The sequence below is a fragment of the Crocodylus siamensis genome, chromosome 2 (genome assembly GCF_052110815.1).
Source record: "Crocodylus siamensis isolate JL-2025a chromosome 2, ASM5211081v1, whole genome shotgun sequence".
Lineage (NCBI taxonomy): Eukaryota > Metazoa > Chordata > Crocodylia > Crocodylidae > Crocodylus > Crocodylus siamensis.
Window position 1 is genome coordinate 172794315 of NC_143396.1, and position 18843 is coordinate 172813157.

The following is an 18843-nucleotide window of genomic DNA, read 5'->3' on the forward strand; positions in this document are numbered from 1 at the left end:
CCCTTGTTCCCTTGCCCAGAGGCCAAGTCTTGGGCTCATGCCCACAAAAGTGCACAATGAAACACCAGCCAAAGAGGTTAGCAAGCCTCTTCCCTTCACCACCTGCCCCAGCATAGCACAAGAAGCACCCAGGTTTAGGGCATTTCCCACCACCTGTTTCTACCACCAAGAGGCTGGAGAATTGATCCCAATGGTGTTGCCATGGCAGCAGTGACAGGCAGCCCCCCCACCCCCGGAGGTGGCGGGGGGAGCAGTTCAGCTGGCTGATGGGGGCTGACAGGCAGCACTCAGAGAACAGCAGGCTCTCGGCATCCCCCCCAGCCTCTGCATCTCATCACTGCCAGGGCAGCACAGAAGCTGGCATCTCCTGAGCAGAGCTGTCAGCAGCACTCTCCTCACTTCTCTCTCTTCCCTTTGCATCCTTATAGTCTCCCTCCCCCCTGCCCCTCAGGCCACCTACCCCCTCTCTTCTCTCTCCGGAGACAGCAGCACGTCTCTTTGCTTGACAGCAGCCCTTCTTATTTCCTTGCCTCATATCCCATAGCTCGGAGGGGAAGCGCAGGGCCAGCCTCCTACTCCCTGCTTGTCCTGAGCTGTGAGCATGGCCCATCAGGGGCTGCAGGCTGTGCACAGGCCCTGGGGATGGGAGAGAAGCAACAGAAGCAGCAATGGAGCCAGGATTTCCTTGCTAGGTGTGAACAGGCCATTGGGTCAGGCAGCCTTCTGCTCATATGCATTTGTTCTCCTGCTTGCTTATCCTGCTTCAGCAGCCCCTCAGCATGGCTGCAGTGGGCAGCAAGCCTTGTTCCAGACTGGTTTACTCTGGCTATCCCTTTTGTTTCTTTCCCCTTCCTGGATCCCATGAGCCAAGGGGCTTCCTGCTGGCACCAGCTCCCTCCCAGCAAAGGGGAATTGAGTTCTGGCCTAGCAAAATGCAGGCAGGATTAACTGGGTAGGAGGGTGCAATGATCATTCAGGAGGTGTGGTTATTAGGATATTGATCAAGCCATTGAACTGTGTGCAGGTGGCTCAGCTGCATCCCCTCCTTGACACCAGCCACTTCCTTTGCTGCTGCAGGGTCAGGGGATCAACAGCCTCGCTGTCCTCTCTTTGCTGCTGCAGCCAGTGTGGGGCTGCCTAGGGCTCTTCCACCAGGCCTGTGTGCTATTTCCCAGGTAGCTCCCATCAATACAGGTGTCACAAAGATGCTTTGAGTTCCTCTGCTCAACCCCTTGTTCTGCAGAGGTCAATGGAAAGGCTCAGTGGAGTCAATGGATAGGTCCTCCATGCCAACGTAGGCAGGAGAAGCCCCAGCACTGAGGAGCTCTGCCTGCTGTGGGTGGCCAAGCTGTGAGTGCCAAGACCACCACCTTGTCTATCCAAGTTGGAGTGATACACTGAGTGGCAAAGCCTTCTAGGCAGTGCCTCTCCTGAGGAGTTGTTAGAGAGCATGGGAGGACAGCCCCTCATGCTGTCTGTCTGTGATGGGTTTTGTGCCGGGGTTCCCTCTTGGGGCCAGCATGTCAGTGGGTGCTCCATGGAGGGAGAGGCAGGGAGGCCACTGTTCGGGGAACAAAGCCTCTGTGTGCTAACAAGCTTTTCTGTCTCCCTCCTGCACAGCCTCATGTCCTCCCGACGCTACTATTTTGAACTGCTTCACAAGCAGGATGACCGGGGATCGGACCATGTGGAAGTGGGCGTGAGTAAAATTGCTTGGCTCCTCCTTGCCTGGTACGCACTGCTGCCGTGGCCAGGGCCAGGGCTCTTGCTGCTATGGGCACAGACACTTTGTGCTGGGACAAAGCTGGGAGTGTAGAGAGATTTCTCAAGGAGTCTGCAGGGTGTGCTACAGTCCTGGTCAAAGTACAAATATAAACCTGTGTCCAAAGGGTGCAGATGTGATATTTTCACCAGCAAGACTGGCTGGGGAATGTTTGCACTTACAGATGAACTCCTCCCCTCTATCCCTGCCCTACACACACCTTCCCTACATACACACCCAACTGCATCCCACTGGAAACCTGAGCCCTGACACCCACTGGCCCTTTCCTGCTTTCCCTGCTCCCTCTTGTTCTTTGAGCTTGTAACTGTCCAGTTTAAGCTTCCTGGTCTCTCTCTTTCCAAGGGGACCTGTAGTTCCTGCTTCTTGAGTTGGCTCTTCCTCTCCTTAGAGATGTTCATAACTCCTTGTTGGCTTTCATCATCTTTGTGCAGCGTGTTGGGCAGGGCATCCTAGCAGGCAGTGCCACCATGTGCAGCTGCATCCTGGCATCTGACTGATGTCTCTCTCTGCACAGGGAGCTGTGAGGCCCTCACCTGTAAGGCAGTGTTCCCCTTTCTGGAAACCTGCAAAGCAAACAGGCCAGGTCTTCTTTGAGTCAGTTTTGCATCTGGGTGCCCGACCTGAAGTGTACTCAGCCTGGTTTTCAGATTCATTGAGCACCCATCTCTCCAACTGAAATGAGCAGGACCAGGAGGTTAGGTCAGCAGATGCTTGGAATATCTGGAAGGCTAAGCCCTCAACATCTCAAGCAGGGTACCCACAAATCAGAAACTGCTTTTTAAAGTGTTGGCCCCACAGTCCCTGCAGCTCTAGGCTTTGTGGTGGAGATGGAGCCAAACATGTCCTAGGGGTAACTCCTTCCCTGCTCAGTCTCTGCCCTAGGTTCCCAGCTCCCACCTCACCTGCATTAGACACTGATTTCTGCAGAGAGGCACTCCTCAAGGCACCGTCTTGCTATTTCCTCAACTGCTTCTGGGTCTCCAGCAGCCACAAGACCTGGACTTGTAAGGTGAAAAGCAAGTCAGAGGGGGAGAGGGAAGGGGCCCTTTCAGGCATTCCTAAAAGAAGTAAAACAGAGAGGAACCATAATGTATCTTTGCTTTTGCAGTTTTCCAGGGTACCTCTGAGTACTTAAGAGCTTGTCTGTACAGTTGCTTCCATTTAAAGGGATATTTTAAAATTAGCATTAGGTAAACCTGAGAAGAGGGCAGGGTGGATCATTCTGCGTCAATACAAACCTGAGAGCCATCAGTACAGCTTACATCAATTAGAAACAGGTTTACGTTAAACCAGAATAAGTCACTCTCAAACTAGGATAGAAGCAGGAATGTTCACTGGCTTAACTGCTTTGGCTTGGGGGAAAAATATTGATTTAAGTTAAATCAGTGCTATTTCTGTGCATAGAAAAAGGTGACAGAAGAAGCTGGGCAAAACAGAGATGTCTGAGGGCCTGCTGACTTCTCTGAGCTCTCTATCAGTCCCCAGCTGATAACTTCAATAAAATCTGTCTTGTGCAGAGGAGATATTCCCAGCTCCTGTCTGGAACATCTGTCTCTTGGCAATTCCACTCTCTCAGGCTCAGAATACCAGTATGGTTGGCTTTAAAAACAGCAGGCTAATCTGCCCTTTTGCAACAGCTCTGTGGGCGTCTGTCTCAAATCCACCACTCTGTTCCCAAAGCCTGAACAATTACATACGGAAATGAGCTCCATTTAGGTAGCACGCAATCCCATAAATGCCTTGTGCTCCCTCACTGGTACTGCCACAGCTCATCACCGTGGTTTCAGAATGGCGCTGAAATCTGTAATGAGGCTATCACAAGCACAGGGGGCATTCAAAAGGACCCTTGTTAACATGTTTTGGGATAGGGGGGTGGGGACCAATCCTAGTTCAGCAGGAAAGGAGGGGCTGGAAAGCTAAGACATGATATTTTCTACCTATCTGGATCACCCTGAAGAGAGGGGTGGGGGAAAAATTCAAGAAGGAAAAAGGATCTGCTATGAGCTGTTGTATGGTTCTTGAGAGAGAATCTTCCCTTTAGCTAGGATTCATTTCAGTGCCTTCATTTCGAGTGAGGGACTTTGCTAGCTGGAAACATCTTAGATGCCTTCTCCTCGAGATAAAATGTTCCTTGTCTCCAAGGGACTCCATCTCATTTTGATTCCTCTCAGCACAGCCCTGCTGCTTTCATGGAAGCCTTGCCAGCACTGAGGGCTGCTTGAGGTGAAATGCTAGCCTTTTTTAAAGAGACTCCATTCATTCCCTTTCCTGAGCTGAAAGGAAAGGCAAGCCATTCACCACAAATGACGCCCCCTCCCTTCCTCTCTGTTTGCTGGCCTCCTTGTGAAGTCCCTGGCAGAGGCAGGGAAAATAAGCTTGTTTTACACAAGGCGTTGCCTCCTCTGGAGGTGTGAGATGTAATAGCTAGGCAGACACCACACACACACGAACATATGCATGCACACATGCACCCATGGGGTGCTTCTCTCTCTTCAGCCATCACTCAACATGGCAACTCACAGGGAGAGATAGGCAGCACAGAACTCTGTGTGTGTGTGTGTGTGTGCACGTGCATGAATACATGCATGTGTGTGTGTGTGCACGTGTGTGCAACCCAGCACAGAACCAACTACAACTTTCGTGCATGTGTGACACCCAAAGAGGTGGACATAAGCTCACACACCACAGCATGCAGATTAAAAATGCCTTTGGCAGGAGTAATTCCCCAGCCTGGGCAGGTGGATTCATTGTCACAAAGGTATTTGGCTTGCTGGGTCCAGCATATCATGATCCCTAGCTATAAATCCCTGGCCCTGCATTTATGCCAGGGTAAATTTGGAGCCATTTCCATCAGCTTGTGTTGAAGGCTCCTAGCACAACAGTGTGTAGGGGCTTGTCCACAGAAGAGAGACTTGCGCCCAAGTGACCACATATACAAGCTGCCTCAGGGCAAAGCTCTCTGGTAAATGTTGTACCAGTGTGTGCAGAGATGCCCTGATAAATTACTGGGCATTCGCCCCCTGGTGCAAGCCCCAGCATGTGGTGATGCATAGGGAACTACATCAATGCAAAAAAACCCTCTAGGCTAGGCATGGCTTGAATGCTGGTCAGGAGTCACCATGGATTTGCACCAGAAAATCTAGAGAATGACAGCCCTCCACAATTTGGAGCACCTACCTCTCACCAGCACCTCCCCTACCTCACTTCCCTCATAGCCAGGCCTGGGGAAGGTCTGGTGTCTAGGGGCGTGTGTAGATGAAACGGGCATTAATGTTGAGTGCCTGAAAATTTTAACCCGGCTTTTTTTTGTGCAGTGCGTTTGTGTTTGAAGCGTGTTTGTTGTGGTGTGGCGCATTTGTTTCCTGTGTCATTCCCCACAGATTTCAGTAGGGGGAGGACTGGGCACAGCTGCTTCCTGCTGCCTGGCACTGGGAAGCTTCCCAAGGGTGAGCAGGTGTGTGGAGGCCCTGCAGCTGCCTGGCAGTCATCAGCTTCTGGAGCTGTAGGCTTCCTGCTGGCACACCAGATCTCCCTTGGGATTTCTGCCGGGCAAGGAGGGCAGAGCAGCACTCCATCTTCCCTGGCCACAGCTCTCATTCTCTTCTTTCTCCCTCTCTTCCAGTGGCGAGTTTTCCTCCCTAGCTTGAAATTTGAGGTCATCGACTCCCCTTACATCTCGCTCTACACAGGTAAGGCTCCCCGCATTGGGCTGCTGCCCTCCCTGCTTGTTCCACTTGTCCCTCTGTGAGCATATCCCTCTTAGAGAGGCATTTAGGTGCCAGGGTTGTGTCCATAACCCATGCACAAAGCTGCGTGCCATGGGGATGGCGGACCATATGTGTGCCTTATGTGATGATACACAAAAGCATGTGCATTTGTGTGGACACCAATGTGTAGAGGTGGCCATGAAATTAGGCAAGCGTGCATGCAACTGCAACAGATGTGGCAGTGCAAATGCAGAACATGCTGTAACAGGACAGAGATCCTTTAAGGATCTAAAAGATCCTGCTTGCTGATGAGGTGCAAATGAAAGGGATCAGGCTGCTGGATGGATCTGCAGCTGGGAACATTGAAAGGGCTATCTGAAAAAGGGCAGGGTAGCAGAAGGGTCCTGTGGAAGATAGGCACTGTTTTGTTTTACAACCTAGAATAAGGCATGGGGTTTTTTTTAGCCTGAAGGGGAAAAGGCTAGATTTTTCCAGAGGGCTTTGAATAAAGGACCCATTTTTGGAAGTTATAAAGTGTGGCTGTGGCAACCAGCAAAGCCCAGAAGCAAAGGAAATGCTCACAGAAGCATATAGGCATAGCTACTCCTAGATCTTCCTTGACCAATGCTTGTCCAACCTCTTCTTGAACACGTTCAGTGATGTAGAGTCCTAAACTTCCCCAGGCAGTATGTTTCACTGCCTCACTGTTCTAATAGTGAAGAATTTTTTCCTGATATCCAATCTAAACCTGCTTTGCTGCAACATCAAGTCATTGCTCCATGTCCTGCTCTCTACAACAAGAAACTGTGTTATCCCCTCTTCTTTATGGAAGCTCTTCAGATATTTGAAGACTACTATCACGTCCCTCCTAAGTGCCTTTTTAACAAGCTGAACATGCCTAGCTCCTTCTACCCTTCCTCATATGAGTTGTCTTCCAAGTCTTTTATCATTTTTTGTCATCCACCTCTGGATTCTATCTTCTCCAAGTTTTTTTTTAAATGTGAAGCTCAAAATGGGACACAGTACTCTAGAGTGGCCTAACCAGTGCTAGTAAAGAGGCACTATCATTTTCTGTGTCTTGCACCTAATGCTTGTATTGATGCATCCTAAAACCACATCACACTGCAGGCTCATTTTGAGTCTGTGACCACCAAGACTCCTAGATCTCCCTGTAGTACTGCCATCCAGCCACGTGTCACCCATTTTGTATTTTTATTTTTGATTCTTCTAGCACTTTGCATTTGTTGGCACTGAACTTCATCCTGTTAGCTCTAGCCCAGCTTTCCAATCTGTGAAGATCCTTCTGAATTGCATTTCTGTCCCCCAGCATATTCACAATCCTTCCATTTCGTGTTGTCTGCAGATTTACTCGAGAAGCTTTCTATGCCAGCATCCAAATCTGTAATAAAGACATTGAACAACACTGGGCCCAGAACAGACCCCTGTGGGACTCCACTCAAAACCTCCTGCCATTCTGACACGAACCATTTATAATTACCCTTTGCTCATGGCTGTTGAGTTAGTTTTCTGTCCATCTTACAGTAGTTTTGTCTAGCCCACATTTCCCTGATTTGTTTATAAGAAGGTCATGTCAGACCTTGTCAAAAGCCTTGGTGAAGTCCAGATACACTATATCCACATCATTCCCTTCATTCATCCAAGCATTTACTTTGCTGAAAAAGGAGATGCCTGCAGTGCTCTGCTCTCACCCACCCTCTACAGGGGAGGGAGGGAGAGCCACATAGACAGTCTGCGGGTTGGGTGACAGCCTGCCGGACTATTCAGCAACTGAGTCCCACTCCCAGGTTTTGCAGTCAGGGACCTGCTGCCACTGATGCTCGCCTCTTAAGCCCCAGTCCCCTTTACCTCTCTGCTCTATTGACAGGGGTGGAAAGGATTGGCTAGAAAGCGGGGGGAGCCAAACAGACATCTACATCACCACCCTTCCCTACTTCCAAAGACATCTTCCACCCCCTATAGCATCCCCAGCTAGAAATTTTGAAACGTTCCAGACAGATGCTGTATGTGTGTCCCCTGGCTGAAAGGATTCCTTTTTGAAACGTTTCCAAACCCACTCCAGTTGTTTCAGTTACTTCTGTCCATGCACAGAGATGCTCCCCTCTCTGGGGAAAGGTGCCTTCTCCAGGGCCCATGCCGTCCCATCTCATAACTTCCTAACAAGACAAAGGGAAGCTGAGAATAGCAGCCAGGCAAACCTCTCAGCTCATAGCCCTGACCCTGAGTGACGATGGCCTGTCTTGTAAGCGGGGATGGATGGTGCAGTGTTTAATTAAATCTATAGATCTTCCGCCTTCTACCCTAGACGGCCTGGCAGCAGGAGCCTTGTGATGAATAGATCCTACCCCTGCACTCGATACACACAGGGCTGGGAAAGAAGCATGCTCTGGAAGGCGACAGAGATGGGCCCTATAGTTCCTCACACATGAAGGAGCTATGATCATTAGGTAAAAGATGGATCAGGCACAGCAGGGTGGGTACTGGTCCTGGAAAGTTGAATGGTGCACACATGTATATTCCCTCAGATGCTACCTGTCAGTGTGGGGGTTTTGTCTGGCCCCTAACACCTCTGCTTCCTCCCTGTGATGGGTGGCTGCAGACAGACAAGTACTGTCACCCTTCTCTCAGCTGGCTGCTCTGGAGGGAGTCCAGGAAGAGGGGAATGTGGTGTGAGATGGAGGAACCAGCTCTCATAGGGAGAAGCCGGATGTTCCTCATTTGTTATGGAGAGCAAGGCCATCGTATCCTTCCCCTGTTGTTCAGCAAGGAGGGGTTGCTCAGCCTGTCTTCAGCAATTGATCAAACCCTTTGCTTTTGGAGACACCCCTGCCTCCCTCCATGCCCCTCAGGAAGCCTGTGGGTACCTAGCATGACAGGAGTCCTACTCTCCTGCCCTGTCCACTGAATCAGTGGCTACTGCTACTCTGTTGCAGGTACAGCTTGACCGTAGCCACTGTGAGGTGAGCCAGCCATTGGCTAACATTGTCACGTAATGAGGGCTTGGATGGTGAGGGCTTTGGAGGAGGCTCAAGCAGGTGACTCTGCCCTTCTGAAAAGCAAGAGGATTCTCCTGTCTGGTCCTGCCCAGCTGACAATGACATGCTAGTCGCAGTGTTCTGGAGCCTTCAGGAATAGCTGGCCAGAGGCCTCTTTGGTTGTGTTTAGGTGCTTTCTGTTCCTCTGGGAGTGAAATATTATGAAGCGATTGTCATGGATTTGCAGAAAATGCCATTTCTCTGGCCTTTCTATAAGCAACCATAGATTGTAGCCTTATAGTGGCTAGACCCCAGGTCTCTGCCTCCCCAAGACAGGGTCACTGTCTACAGCATTGTCACTGTTGTTCCCTGTGACTTGCCCAGCCAGTCCAAAAAGTACATCAACTCTTGCAAGATACTTTGCCTGTGAGGGATCAGTGTAGCCTGCCATGACATGAGGCACAGTAACATAAGCCTAGCTTCCATGTATTGGCCAATTGCAATGGAGCCAAGACTAAGATGACAAAGCAGCGGTTCCCAGACTGTGGATTGTGATCCCAAATGGGGTCACAACATCACCAGATGGGATCGTGCCACCGGGAGAGCTCTGAAGACCGTGAGCTCCACTGCAGTTCTGTATTTCATGTTGAAATCAATCTGGTTCTCTGTGTTCTCTTTTGCTTGGCTGCCAGCCACTAAAAGCTGATGTCCACTCACTGGTCTCCCTTGTTCCCTGGTACCTGTGGAAAATTCAGCTTCTTTACACCCATGGGTAGCAATACAAAGGCCACAGGGAGTCAGAGTCACACACCTGTTCATAAAGATGCTGCAGAAATATCCAGCCTTCCCTCACTGCCCTACACCTACAGGCAGGTCGGGATCTTTTTGGATCTCAGTAGATCTTGTGAGCGCTGAGTCCTGGATTAATCATTTCCACACATGGGCCCTTCACAACATGACATGTCCTGTGAGGACAGGCCTTCTCAGGCTGTGTTCTCATATTGCTGGATGGACAATGGCAATGGTTCCTAGCAGGAGGAGAGAAGGAGCTCTGGACATGGGGGTGTCTGAGGCAGACCCCTTGTTCAAGGTGAACACTGTTGATCCCAGAAGGCTGATAACTGAAGAGGGCTAAGCTGCACTGGAGTGAGTAGGGGAGGGTGTGGGTCAGAGTGGACATGGCCAGTGGGGATGTGTAATGCAGATTGTTTCCAGGGAGTACAACCTAGCTGTGACAGATACAACCCCTTACCCATGACACAAAGGGAATCCCTTTGCTCCTGCTTTGAATGAATGATGGAAATTTTAATCAGATCACCTTCCTGGTCAGATGATCCCTCCAACCCACCAAGTATCCCCACATGCATCAGCTGGGTGCCTGGACTCCCAGCTACTCATAGTCCATTTTGTACCCTGCCATCTATGCACGGGGTTCAAGATCTGCACTGCCAGTTGGCAAACTGGGCTCATGGCCTGCTTGCTTCCTCATAGCTCTCTTGACTCTGAGATGCTGCAGACTTGCACCTGCCAGTCAATTAAGTAGATGCAATTATATAGGTATAAGCAGTAAAGAGGTGACCTTCCTGCAGGTGCTTCTCCTGTGTCCTGGTTTCTCTGTGTTATTATGCTGAGGTCATCTAGCACTAGGTTGAGTGCCGATGAATATCACTGTCAGGATTTTAAGTGAATCCACCACAAGATTGCAAAAGAAAACAAGGGAAGGGAGTGATGTTCTGGTGGTATTAACCTCCCATATACGCCTGCCTCCCTTCAGATGGGGAAGTTGCGTGAAAGATCGCTTAAAGCTTAATTCCACTGTGTGACCCTGGGAATTAGAGTCTGTGAGTGCTTCCACAAAGCGGAACAGCCCCTTCCCTTTGACTGTGCCCCTGAGCGCTGTAATCACAGCGAGAGCCACCAGCTCTGAAAACGGTCGTTCCGTTTCTTTATGATTGTCATTATTAGATTTGGTTTGGTATTCAAATCCCAAGGCTGAGGCATACAGCACAGAGCGTGTTATTAGGTTCCAGGGAACAAACGTGGGAAGGCGTCATAGCAGTCGCTCACCTTAAAAGGCTGGTGTGTTTTCAGGCTGGCATTGAGAGTACAGCTTGCTAGTCAGGTCACCAAAGCAGGGTATAGCTGCCAATGATTCCAACAAGATGTAGGGACCTGGCCCTCCGTGGGCAAGTGGAAGCTGTGTGAACATTTGGGGGACACTGAATACACAGAAGGCATGCAACAAATCTAAGGGTCAGGCATACAGATATGATGCTGAGTTAAATGGGATGGGCTGAGGCTTTGCTGTGCGTCAGCTGCTCCATAGTAATTGTAGGGTATGTCCATCCCTGTCCTGTGGCAAGTGGAAGCAGTGTCCTGAGCAAAACATACCTAAGTTATCATAGTTTAGGTTCCACTTACTGCAGGTAAGTGTGGACTCAGTTACTATGGAAACAGTTACTGCCAAACAGCTGAGGCATGGTAAGCTCCCTGCTAGCTTGATATAATCTGTTCATCTATCCACAGTGTTAAATCAGGGGTGGCTACCCTGTGGCATATGCATTACAAGTGGCATTGGCAGTGTCTGTGTGTGCTATGCAGTGGATTGGAGCAGGAGCAGAGAATATAACAGCAGAAAGCAAAGCAGTTGATTAGGCAGGGAATATAGAGCAGGGAACAGAAAGCAGAGCAACAGATCGGGCAGGGGAAGGCAATTGCAGTGGCCCTTAGGGAGTTCACATGGCTTATCTGTGACACACCTGCCAAAAAGGTTGATCCCGGCTGTGCTAAACAGCTGTACCTCCACCCTCTCATTATGACCTTACGTTTGAAAACACCATTTCCTGTGACTTGTCCAGGAAGTCCCAATGTCTATGAAATGTCCAAATGTTAGCCCAAATGTCTGTGAAGTCTATGAAATCTTTCCAGCATCGCATGCAACTTGGATGAGTGCTGTGGTGATCAGTAAAGTTCTTGTCCTAGAACTGATGTTTATCTTGCTGGGATCCTATGATCCCTGCTGACTTCCTGCCCCTGGGGCAGGGGGCTGGACTCGGGGGGTCCCTTCCACCCAAATGTCTATGAAATCTATGAAGTCCGTGGTAGAGGCTGGATTTGAATACAGATCTCCTGTCTTCCAGACCTGTACTTTGACCTTTGCCTCTCTTTCCCATTCTCCATTGTGAGTGGATGTCCACCTTGGGGCACTGGCAAGACATGGACATGCAGGCAGGCAGTATATGAGGGCACTGCCCAAAGTCATGGTGGAGAAGGTGTTTTCGGATGCATGTACCATTTGACTATGTTCCAGGCATCCCCCATTCCATACCCTCTACCAAGCTGCATAAGTGGGGATATCACACCCTGCTCCATAGCGGGAAGCAGAGGCCGGGGGAGGAGACAGCGTCTCTGGTTTCCCAACCCTCTGTGGGCAGCCATCTCAATAAGCCAGCACAACTCTGTGCAAACAGTCAGGCTTGTCTGATAAACATGACATTAGGAGGAGGCAGCACTTAATTGATGTGGCGTATCATTCCTCGCAGGCACAAGTGATGTTCCTTGCAGCCTGGTGAGCAGGGAGCATATTCTTTCCAGAGCAGAACATTTTCTTCCCGGGGGGAGGGAGATGAATTCTTGCCAGTTATCCTACACATTTGCTCGGCCAATCGTTGATGGGTGTGACCCTGCACCAAAACACTGAATGGGAGCCAAGGGTGGGAGCTGAGTCACAGCATCATCAATGGTGTTCAGAGTTGGGCTTGTTAACTATTGGGCCTCTGGCTGTCTGCCCTTCTGTGCCAGCCATGCATTGGATGTGATGTGTCCCTGCCATTTGACCTGCTGTCTTGGCACTATTTATATCTTCTGCCAGTTGCCTTGCAGGTTAACCTGTGAGGGGAGAGACTTAACAGAGCCAGTGGTACCAGGAGGGGAGTGGAGATCCCCCTCTCCTTGCTAACCAGCTCCACAGTCTAGGCAGAGACACAGTCTGTGGGCAGGGTGTGACTTGGGGTTGTGGGCTGGGGCATATCCCTCTCAGGATCCTGGAGCTGAGGTGGCCCCTCAGGAGCACCCAGGGGCTGGAGTTCCCAAGGGAGTTGCTCTCAAGAACGTGGCTAGTTGCATCAGGAACCCCTGCAGCCTGGCTCACCAAGAGGTAAGCAGAGACCCCTGATCACTGGCCTGTGTGCACTCGTTGTGTTTTGCCTCCTTCAGATGAATCCACATTGAAGATGAACCAGGTGGACCACATCCCGCAGTCCCATGCCAGCCATACTGGGAGCTACCTCTGGGAGACACAGAGGGATGAGCATGGGGCCGATATGCTCAGATCCGACCCCAGAGACACCTTCTTCCTCAGTAAGTGAGGCTAGTGCTTTTGGCTCCTTAGGTGGCTGGGAGGGTTATATGAGGAAATCAAGGCTGAGGCAGGTAGGGAATTGACCCCTCTACGATTGGAGACCTGCTGTTAGTCATGTGAGAAGTGGAGGGAGACACAGGGTACAAGACTGTATAGGAAAAGCTGCCCAATGGCTCCCTTCCCTCTCCCAGACCTCTCTCCCAGTGAGGAGCAACCTAGAAGGTAATCTGTGATGGACAGGTCTACAGGGGACCAACATGGAGTGGCTGGGCCGGAGTGGGGAGTTATAGGGAACAGGTTGGGATGAATATGGGTGGAAGGAGCTATGGAGAACTGTCTAGGAAGGGGTTGATCTGTAAGGGGCAGTATGGGAATGGGGAGTCCTATGTACGGAGCTGGCCAACGGTCAGTATGACATGGATGGGCATTTGGATAGATTGGGTTGGACTGGGCTATAGGGTACAGTCCATAATGGGCAGTTGTTGGGGATAGGTTGGGCTACAAGGGACAGTCTTTTTTGGGCCAGCCTATAGGCAGTAACCTACAATGGATTAGCAAGGGATGGACAGTCTCCCAGGTTGGCTAGCTGGGCTAGAGGGAACTGCCCAGGTTTTCTCTGATGGAGTGGCTGAGGGTCCCTGGTTACTGGCAGTGTAGCCTGAGCTGTGGTTTCCTTCTGTTGCACTGCCTGACTGCCTGCCCCCAGCTCCCCAGATTGAGGCGTCTCGTGTGGAGAATGTGCTGGTGCCCTGCGCTTACAGCCCCACCTATGTGGTGAAGGATTTCCCTATTGCCCGCTACCAGGGCCTGCAGTTTGTAAGTGTCTCCCTGGCATGGGCAATTAAGGGGGGATGGAGAGGGTGCATGGCAGCAGAGAGGTTAGAGGTCTCTGACTGGCCCAGGAGATGGTACTGTCCTTTGCTGTCCCTTTATAAAGACTTCTTTCTTCCTGGGCCACAAAAGCTGTCAGTTTCTCACCCTGTCCCAGAGGCAGAGGCATCAGGATCCAACACGCCCCGCCAGCTCACACTGATGAATTCCAGGCACCTTCCAATTGTCTGGGCCTCCTAGTACCTTGCATCTCCACAGAGCAGCCACCCTTCCCACACTGAGTCCTCCATCCCTATCCAGTTTCTCATACAAGCTCTGTGGTGTCTCATGCATAGGCACCACCCCACCTCCGGGCCCCTTAGCAAGGTAAAGGGCTTTCTGCTCAACTCTTTATTGGAGTTAAAATCTAAGGGGAAATGTTTCTGGAGAGCAAGAGCCAAGCTGTGGGGTGGAGGGTGCAACGTGGCTTTGGGAAGCTATAATGCCAGCAGTGAGTCTGTCCTCTCAATCTGGTCCCCTCTGGTGCCAGGCCTTCATCAGAGCACCTCTGAAAAGGACCAAGTCTCAGGGTGATGAGGAACAGGCTTCACACCCACCTAAGAAGATTGTGCCAATGGGTGCCTCAGAGTCCTAACCAAGAGCACCCTCTGCTGGCACTTTGGTCCATCCTCCTTCCTCCTCCACATGTACCCACACTGCCCTGGCTGAGACCGGCCCCCCTCCCTGCTCCACCCACCCCGTGCCCACTCTCAGTGATGTCCCTGACTCCCCAGGTCTACCTCTCATTTGTGTATCCCAATGACTTCACCCGTCTCACCCATATGGAGACAGAGAACAAGTGCTTCTACAGAGAGTCCCCTCTGTACCTGGAGAAGTAAGTGTGGGGCATGGGAGCGGGCAGTGGGGATGGCAGGGTCCCTGGGATGCAGTTGTGGTTAAATGGAGGCTGTCCTTCAGGACACGTGGTCAGCACAGCCCCTAGGCATGCAACTGCTGTAAACAGACTCCTGAATCAAAACCCAAACAGGGGCTGTCAGGGCAAGGCAAGCAGCTGCCATGCCCAGATGTTGCTGCTGTGGAGAGGGGGTGCATCCAGGGCTGGATGGACCTGGGCTCAACTGACCCTGCCAGCAGGGTGCATAGTCCTTGTGGTACCAAGCCATTTCCTGGTGACTGAGACCTGACCAAACCCTTTTAACACGGCCCCCAGCACATATGCAGATAGGGCCAGCGCTGACCTGGGTTAAACCCACTCCTGCCCAACCATCTCTCCCCACCCACTGGCTCAGGCCATCCCAGACTCTATACTTAATGGGAGCTGGCAGACCACAGAGACTCAGGCTTCTCTCCCCTTCCTTCCCCAGCAGCTCTACATTTGTCCTCTTTTCAGGAGGGAGGGGAGAATCTCTCTTCTGCTGCATATATGCAGGTAAAGACCTGGAGGGAAACTGCTAGGGTTTCCCAAGCACAGAAGTCCCACATAGCACTTGGCTTGCAGCAGCAGGTAGTAGCCTAGCTTGAGACTTGTCTTTCTTGAAGACTCAGTCTGGAGATTTCAGGTCTGTTGAGACCCTACAGCTTGGAAGAGACTCCCAGTTTATTGTCATGCAACATAAATGCAGCTTTTGCGTGTGTGTTTGTATATGTGTGTATGCATGCACTCAGCTACATGCTCTTCCATCTCCTGCTTCTCCTTCCCTTCCCTCCCTCCCAGGTTTGGCTTTTACAAGTATATGAAAATGGATGAAGAAGAGGAAGACCCTCGCCAGAGAGCATTTCTCTTCCTGAACTCCGACAGTAAGTAGCCCCAGGGTACCCAGCATCAGCAGATCACTCCAGATTGGCAGGCTCCAACCCTCCCTCTGCTGCCTGGCACAGGGCCGGTGTTATGACGTCTTAGTCTGGTGTGCCATCTGCTCACAGAGATTGTGTTTTACGGCCTAGCATATCCAGGCTTTGTTCATTGTCACTGTTTGGTGAGATGGGCCTGGCTGAAGGGTAGGGTGTCAAGAATCCCTGAGCTGGGCAGAGAAGTGGAAATTGTGGCCCATAGAGGGAAAGAGTTATGGGGGAGATCTCACTCGGGCAAGGTTGTGTAGAGGGGGACATCTCCTTCTTCCTTCCTAGACAGGCCAAACCTTTGATCATCATTACCAGTGGTCTCAGCCACTGAATCCAGCACTTTAGTGCCATGACACTTATCTTTGGGTCCTACCAGTGGAGTAGGCCCATGCATCCCCTCCTTCCCATGAAGTAGTGCCGCCAGTTCCCTCACCCCAGTTGTACTGCCCCATCCGTGTCCTTGGCGCCGACTTTACCAGAGTGCTCCGTAGAAATATTGCAGTAAGGCTAATGGAAGTGATTAACAAGGCCAGGAATGGGTCAGTCAGCCTGTGCCTGTGAGCACCGTTTCATTGCTGGCACCAGTGGCCTCTCAAGCTGTCTCAAAGGCCCCAGGCAGATCAGTAGTAGATCTCTGCCTCCTCACAGAGGATGTTCTGGGCCTGACAGGAATGTGTGGCTCCCTGCCCATGACTGCAGGTCTTTCTCGCATTCCCAGGAGCCCTCCTCTCCCTCCCCTCTCCCACACAGGCAGCCTTCACCACTGGAAGGCAGAACACCATGTCAGGCCAAAGCCGATTTTCTGCTGAGAGCAATATTTTAATTGCCTTCAAAGAGGATCAATACTTTCTCTCCCTTCCAAATCCTTTCCCAAGTGCAGGGCTGTTAATTAGTGTTGATCAGACCAACCCCATCCCTTTGACACACTGCCGTGGTTCCTGTGACTGAGTTTGCAGTCAAATCCCCTGGATGTGAGCAAAGGGAAAAGTCTCCTCTGCCTCCTTCCCCTCAAGGCCGCTAAGCTGGTTGTACCATGGGCAAAGCTTGACAGGGAAGCTTGGGACACACAGAGAGGGGAGCTCCCTCAAGAGGACATGCAGAGAAAGTGTTTGCGGCCTGTGTTAGGTGGAGTCATTGGGCAGTGAGATATGACCCTGCCAACCAGTCACAGTTTGCCTCATGGTGAGACAGCTCTGTTGGCTTTGGTTTCCCCGTGTCTAAAAGGGAGATGGGGTGTACATCACCAGGAAGGGAGGGCAGGGTTCAATAGTTCCTGTCTATGGAGCACTTTAGCCTAGACCAGAGGTCTGCAACCCCCGGCTTGCCTGCCAGAGCATGGCACCCAAGGCCATTTTGCTTGGCATGCCATAGCTGGCCCCAGCTCTGAGCAGCTGCTGTCAGCCATGGAGCCCAGGCTGCTCGTAGCAGGCAGCTGGGAGGCTGCGAGTAGCCCAGGCTTCATGGCAGGCAGCAGCTGTCCAGAGCCTGAGCTGGCTGTGGCAGGTAGCCGGAAGACTGCAAACAGCTGCACCAGGCTCTGGAGCCCCATCCGGGCTTGGTGGTGGCAGTGGCTGCACATGCACCTGGGGGCAGCTCAACCCCAGCCTCTCCCCCACCATCCACCCTGAGGCACATGTGCAACCATCACCACAGAGCCAATGCCAGGACTCTAGACCCCAGTACAGCTGTTTGAAGCTTCCCAGCTGCCTGCTACAGCTGCCTTGGGTTTGGGGCGGCTGCAGCAGGAAGGTTGCAAACAGCTGCGCTGGGGTCCAGAGCTCTGGCACTGGCTCTGTGGTGGTGGCAGGTGCACGTGTGACTCAGGGAGCATGGCAGGAAAGGGGCCAAGGCAGCACAATCCTGGCCTGTCCCCCACCATTGCCCTGAGGCACACATGCACCCACTGCCTGCAACAAGGATCAGGCCCCTCATGGCCCCTGCTGTCTGCCTCTGGTATGCCAAGTTGAGGCATGGGTTGAGGTTGGGGTGTTTTTGGCTGTCTGGCCAAAATCATTGCTGACCCTGTGCTACACGTAGCGTCAGAACAACTGGGACTGCTGTGGGACAAGATCTGTCACATTAGTGGAGATGTAAACAGCACCTCATCCATAGGGTGCTGATGCTGGGGTGGCCTCTCGGGGCCACCATCGTATGCACAATAAATGCTCATGACACTGGGTCATCAGAGCTGGATGAGGGCTGAAACAGATGGTGGGAACCTGAGTAGATCTTTCACCAGTGCTGGGTTTGAGCCATCCTTCTCTCAAAATCTCTTCTTTGAACACACACAGCTGCCCTGAGCATCCAGTGGTTTTTCTCCTCCTCTCCATGTCAATTTTAATGGTTGCTGCCTCTCTGGGTGTTTTATGCATTCCCTTGTCTCTCTACGTTTGTAAAAAAAAACATCCTGGATGGCTGTAGCCCTGCTTATGAAGATGGTGCCAGGAGCTTTCCCTTCCTTCCTCAGGAGGCAGAAAGGTGCATGAGATGTTCTGGGAGCTACTTGGATGGAAGGCACCATGAGAAGGAAACATGGCTGCCATTGTTATGTATTAGTAGCCCACTTAAATCTACCTCCCTGGGTCAGTTGAGTGAAGAGGAGGGTAGAGCCTGTGCACCCCAGAGGCCTGCCAGTCAGCTCACAGCCTAGAAGGAGACAAATGAGTGCACACCAGCCTCTGTCATTCTGAGTTGTTGTGTGTGTGTCAGGAGTCCTTCCATTCTGCTCCTGAGTTCAAGAAGTGCTAAGTGCTGCTGCCTCTGCCCCACACAGCTGGTCTAACCAGGCCAGACCCAACAGCTAGCAGTGAAAGTGAAAGTCCCTTTCCTGCCCCATGGCAGCACTTCCATGCCCAAGACACCTTTCATGAATTGAACTCAATGGTAGTCCAACAGACCTCCTCGCAGCAAACCTGCTGTTGGGCCACCCTACCCGGGCAGTGACTATGAGAACCTGCTGTCATGAGTGGGTTCATTAGACAGACTGAGGAACCTGAATCTCTTCAGCCTCCACAAGAGGAGGCTGAGAGGTGATCTTGTGACTGCCTACAAACACATCGGGGGTGGGGGATACTCTATTTACCAGGGTGCCCCTCAGGGTTACTAGAAATAACAGCCACAAACTGAAGGAGAGTAGATTTAGATCGGACATCAGGAAGAAATTCTTTATGGTGAGGGTTGCCAAAATATGGAATGGGCTTCCAAGGGAGGTGGTGCTTTCCCCTACCTTGGAGTTGTTCAAGAAGAGATTAGACAAGTACCTAGCTGGGGTTACTTAACCCCAGTGCTCTTTCCTGCCTAGAGCAGGGAGTCACACTTGATGATCTA

The 18843-nt window shown here is 51.5% G+C and overlaps 1 protein-coding gene across 1 annotated transcript in view; it reads left to right on the forward strand.

Moving 5' to 3' along the window:
• The window catches only part of B4GALNT4 (beta-1,4-N-acetyl-galactosaminyltransferase 4), a 113049-nt gene that overhangs the window by 84442 nt on the left and 9764 nt on the right, over positions 1-18843 (forward strand). The window contains exons 8-13 of the mRNA XM_090032328.1: positions 1621-1699; positions 5406-5472; positions 12699-12842; positions 13550-13659; positions 14448-14548; positions 15389-15471. Of these exons, the coding sequence (XP_089888454.1) occupies positions 1621-1699; positions 5406-5472; positions 12699-12842; positions 13550-13659; positions 14448-14548; positions 15389-15471 (584 nt within the window). The remainder of the gene's footprint in view (positions 1-1620; positions 1700-5405; positions 5473-12698; positions 12843-13549; positions 13660-14447; positions 14549-15388; positions 15472-18843) is intronic.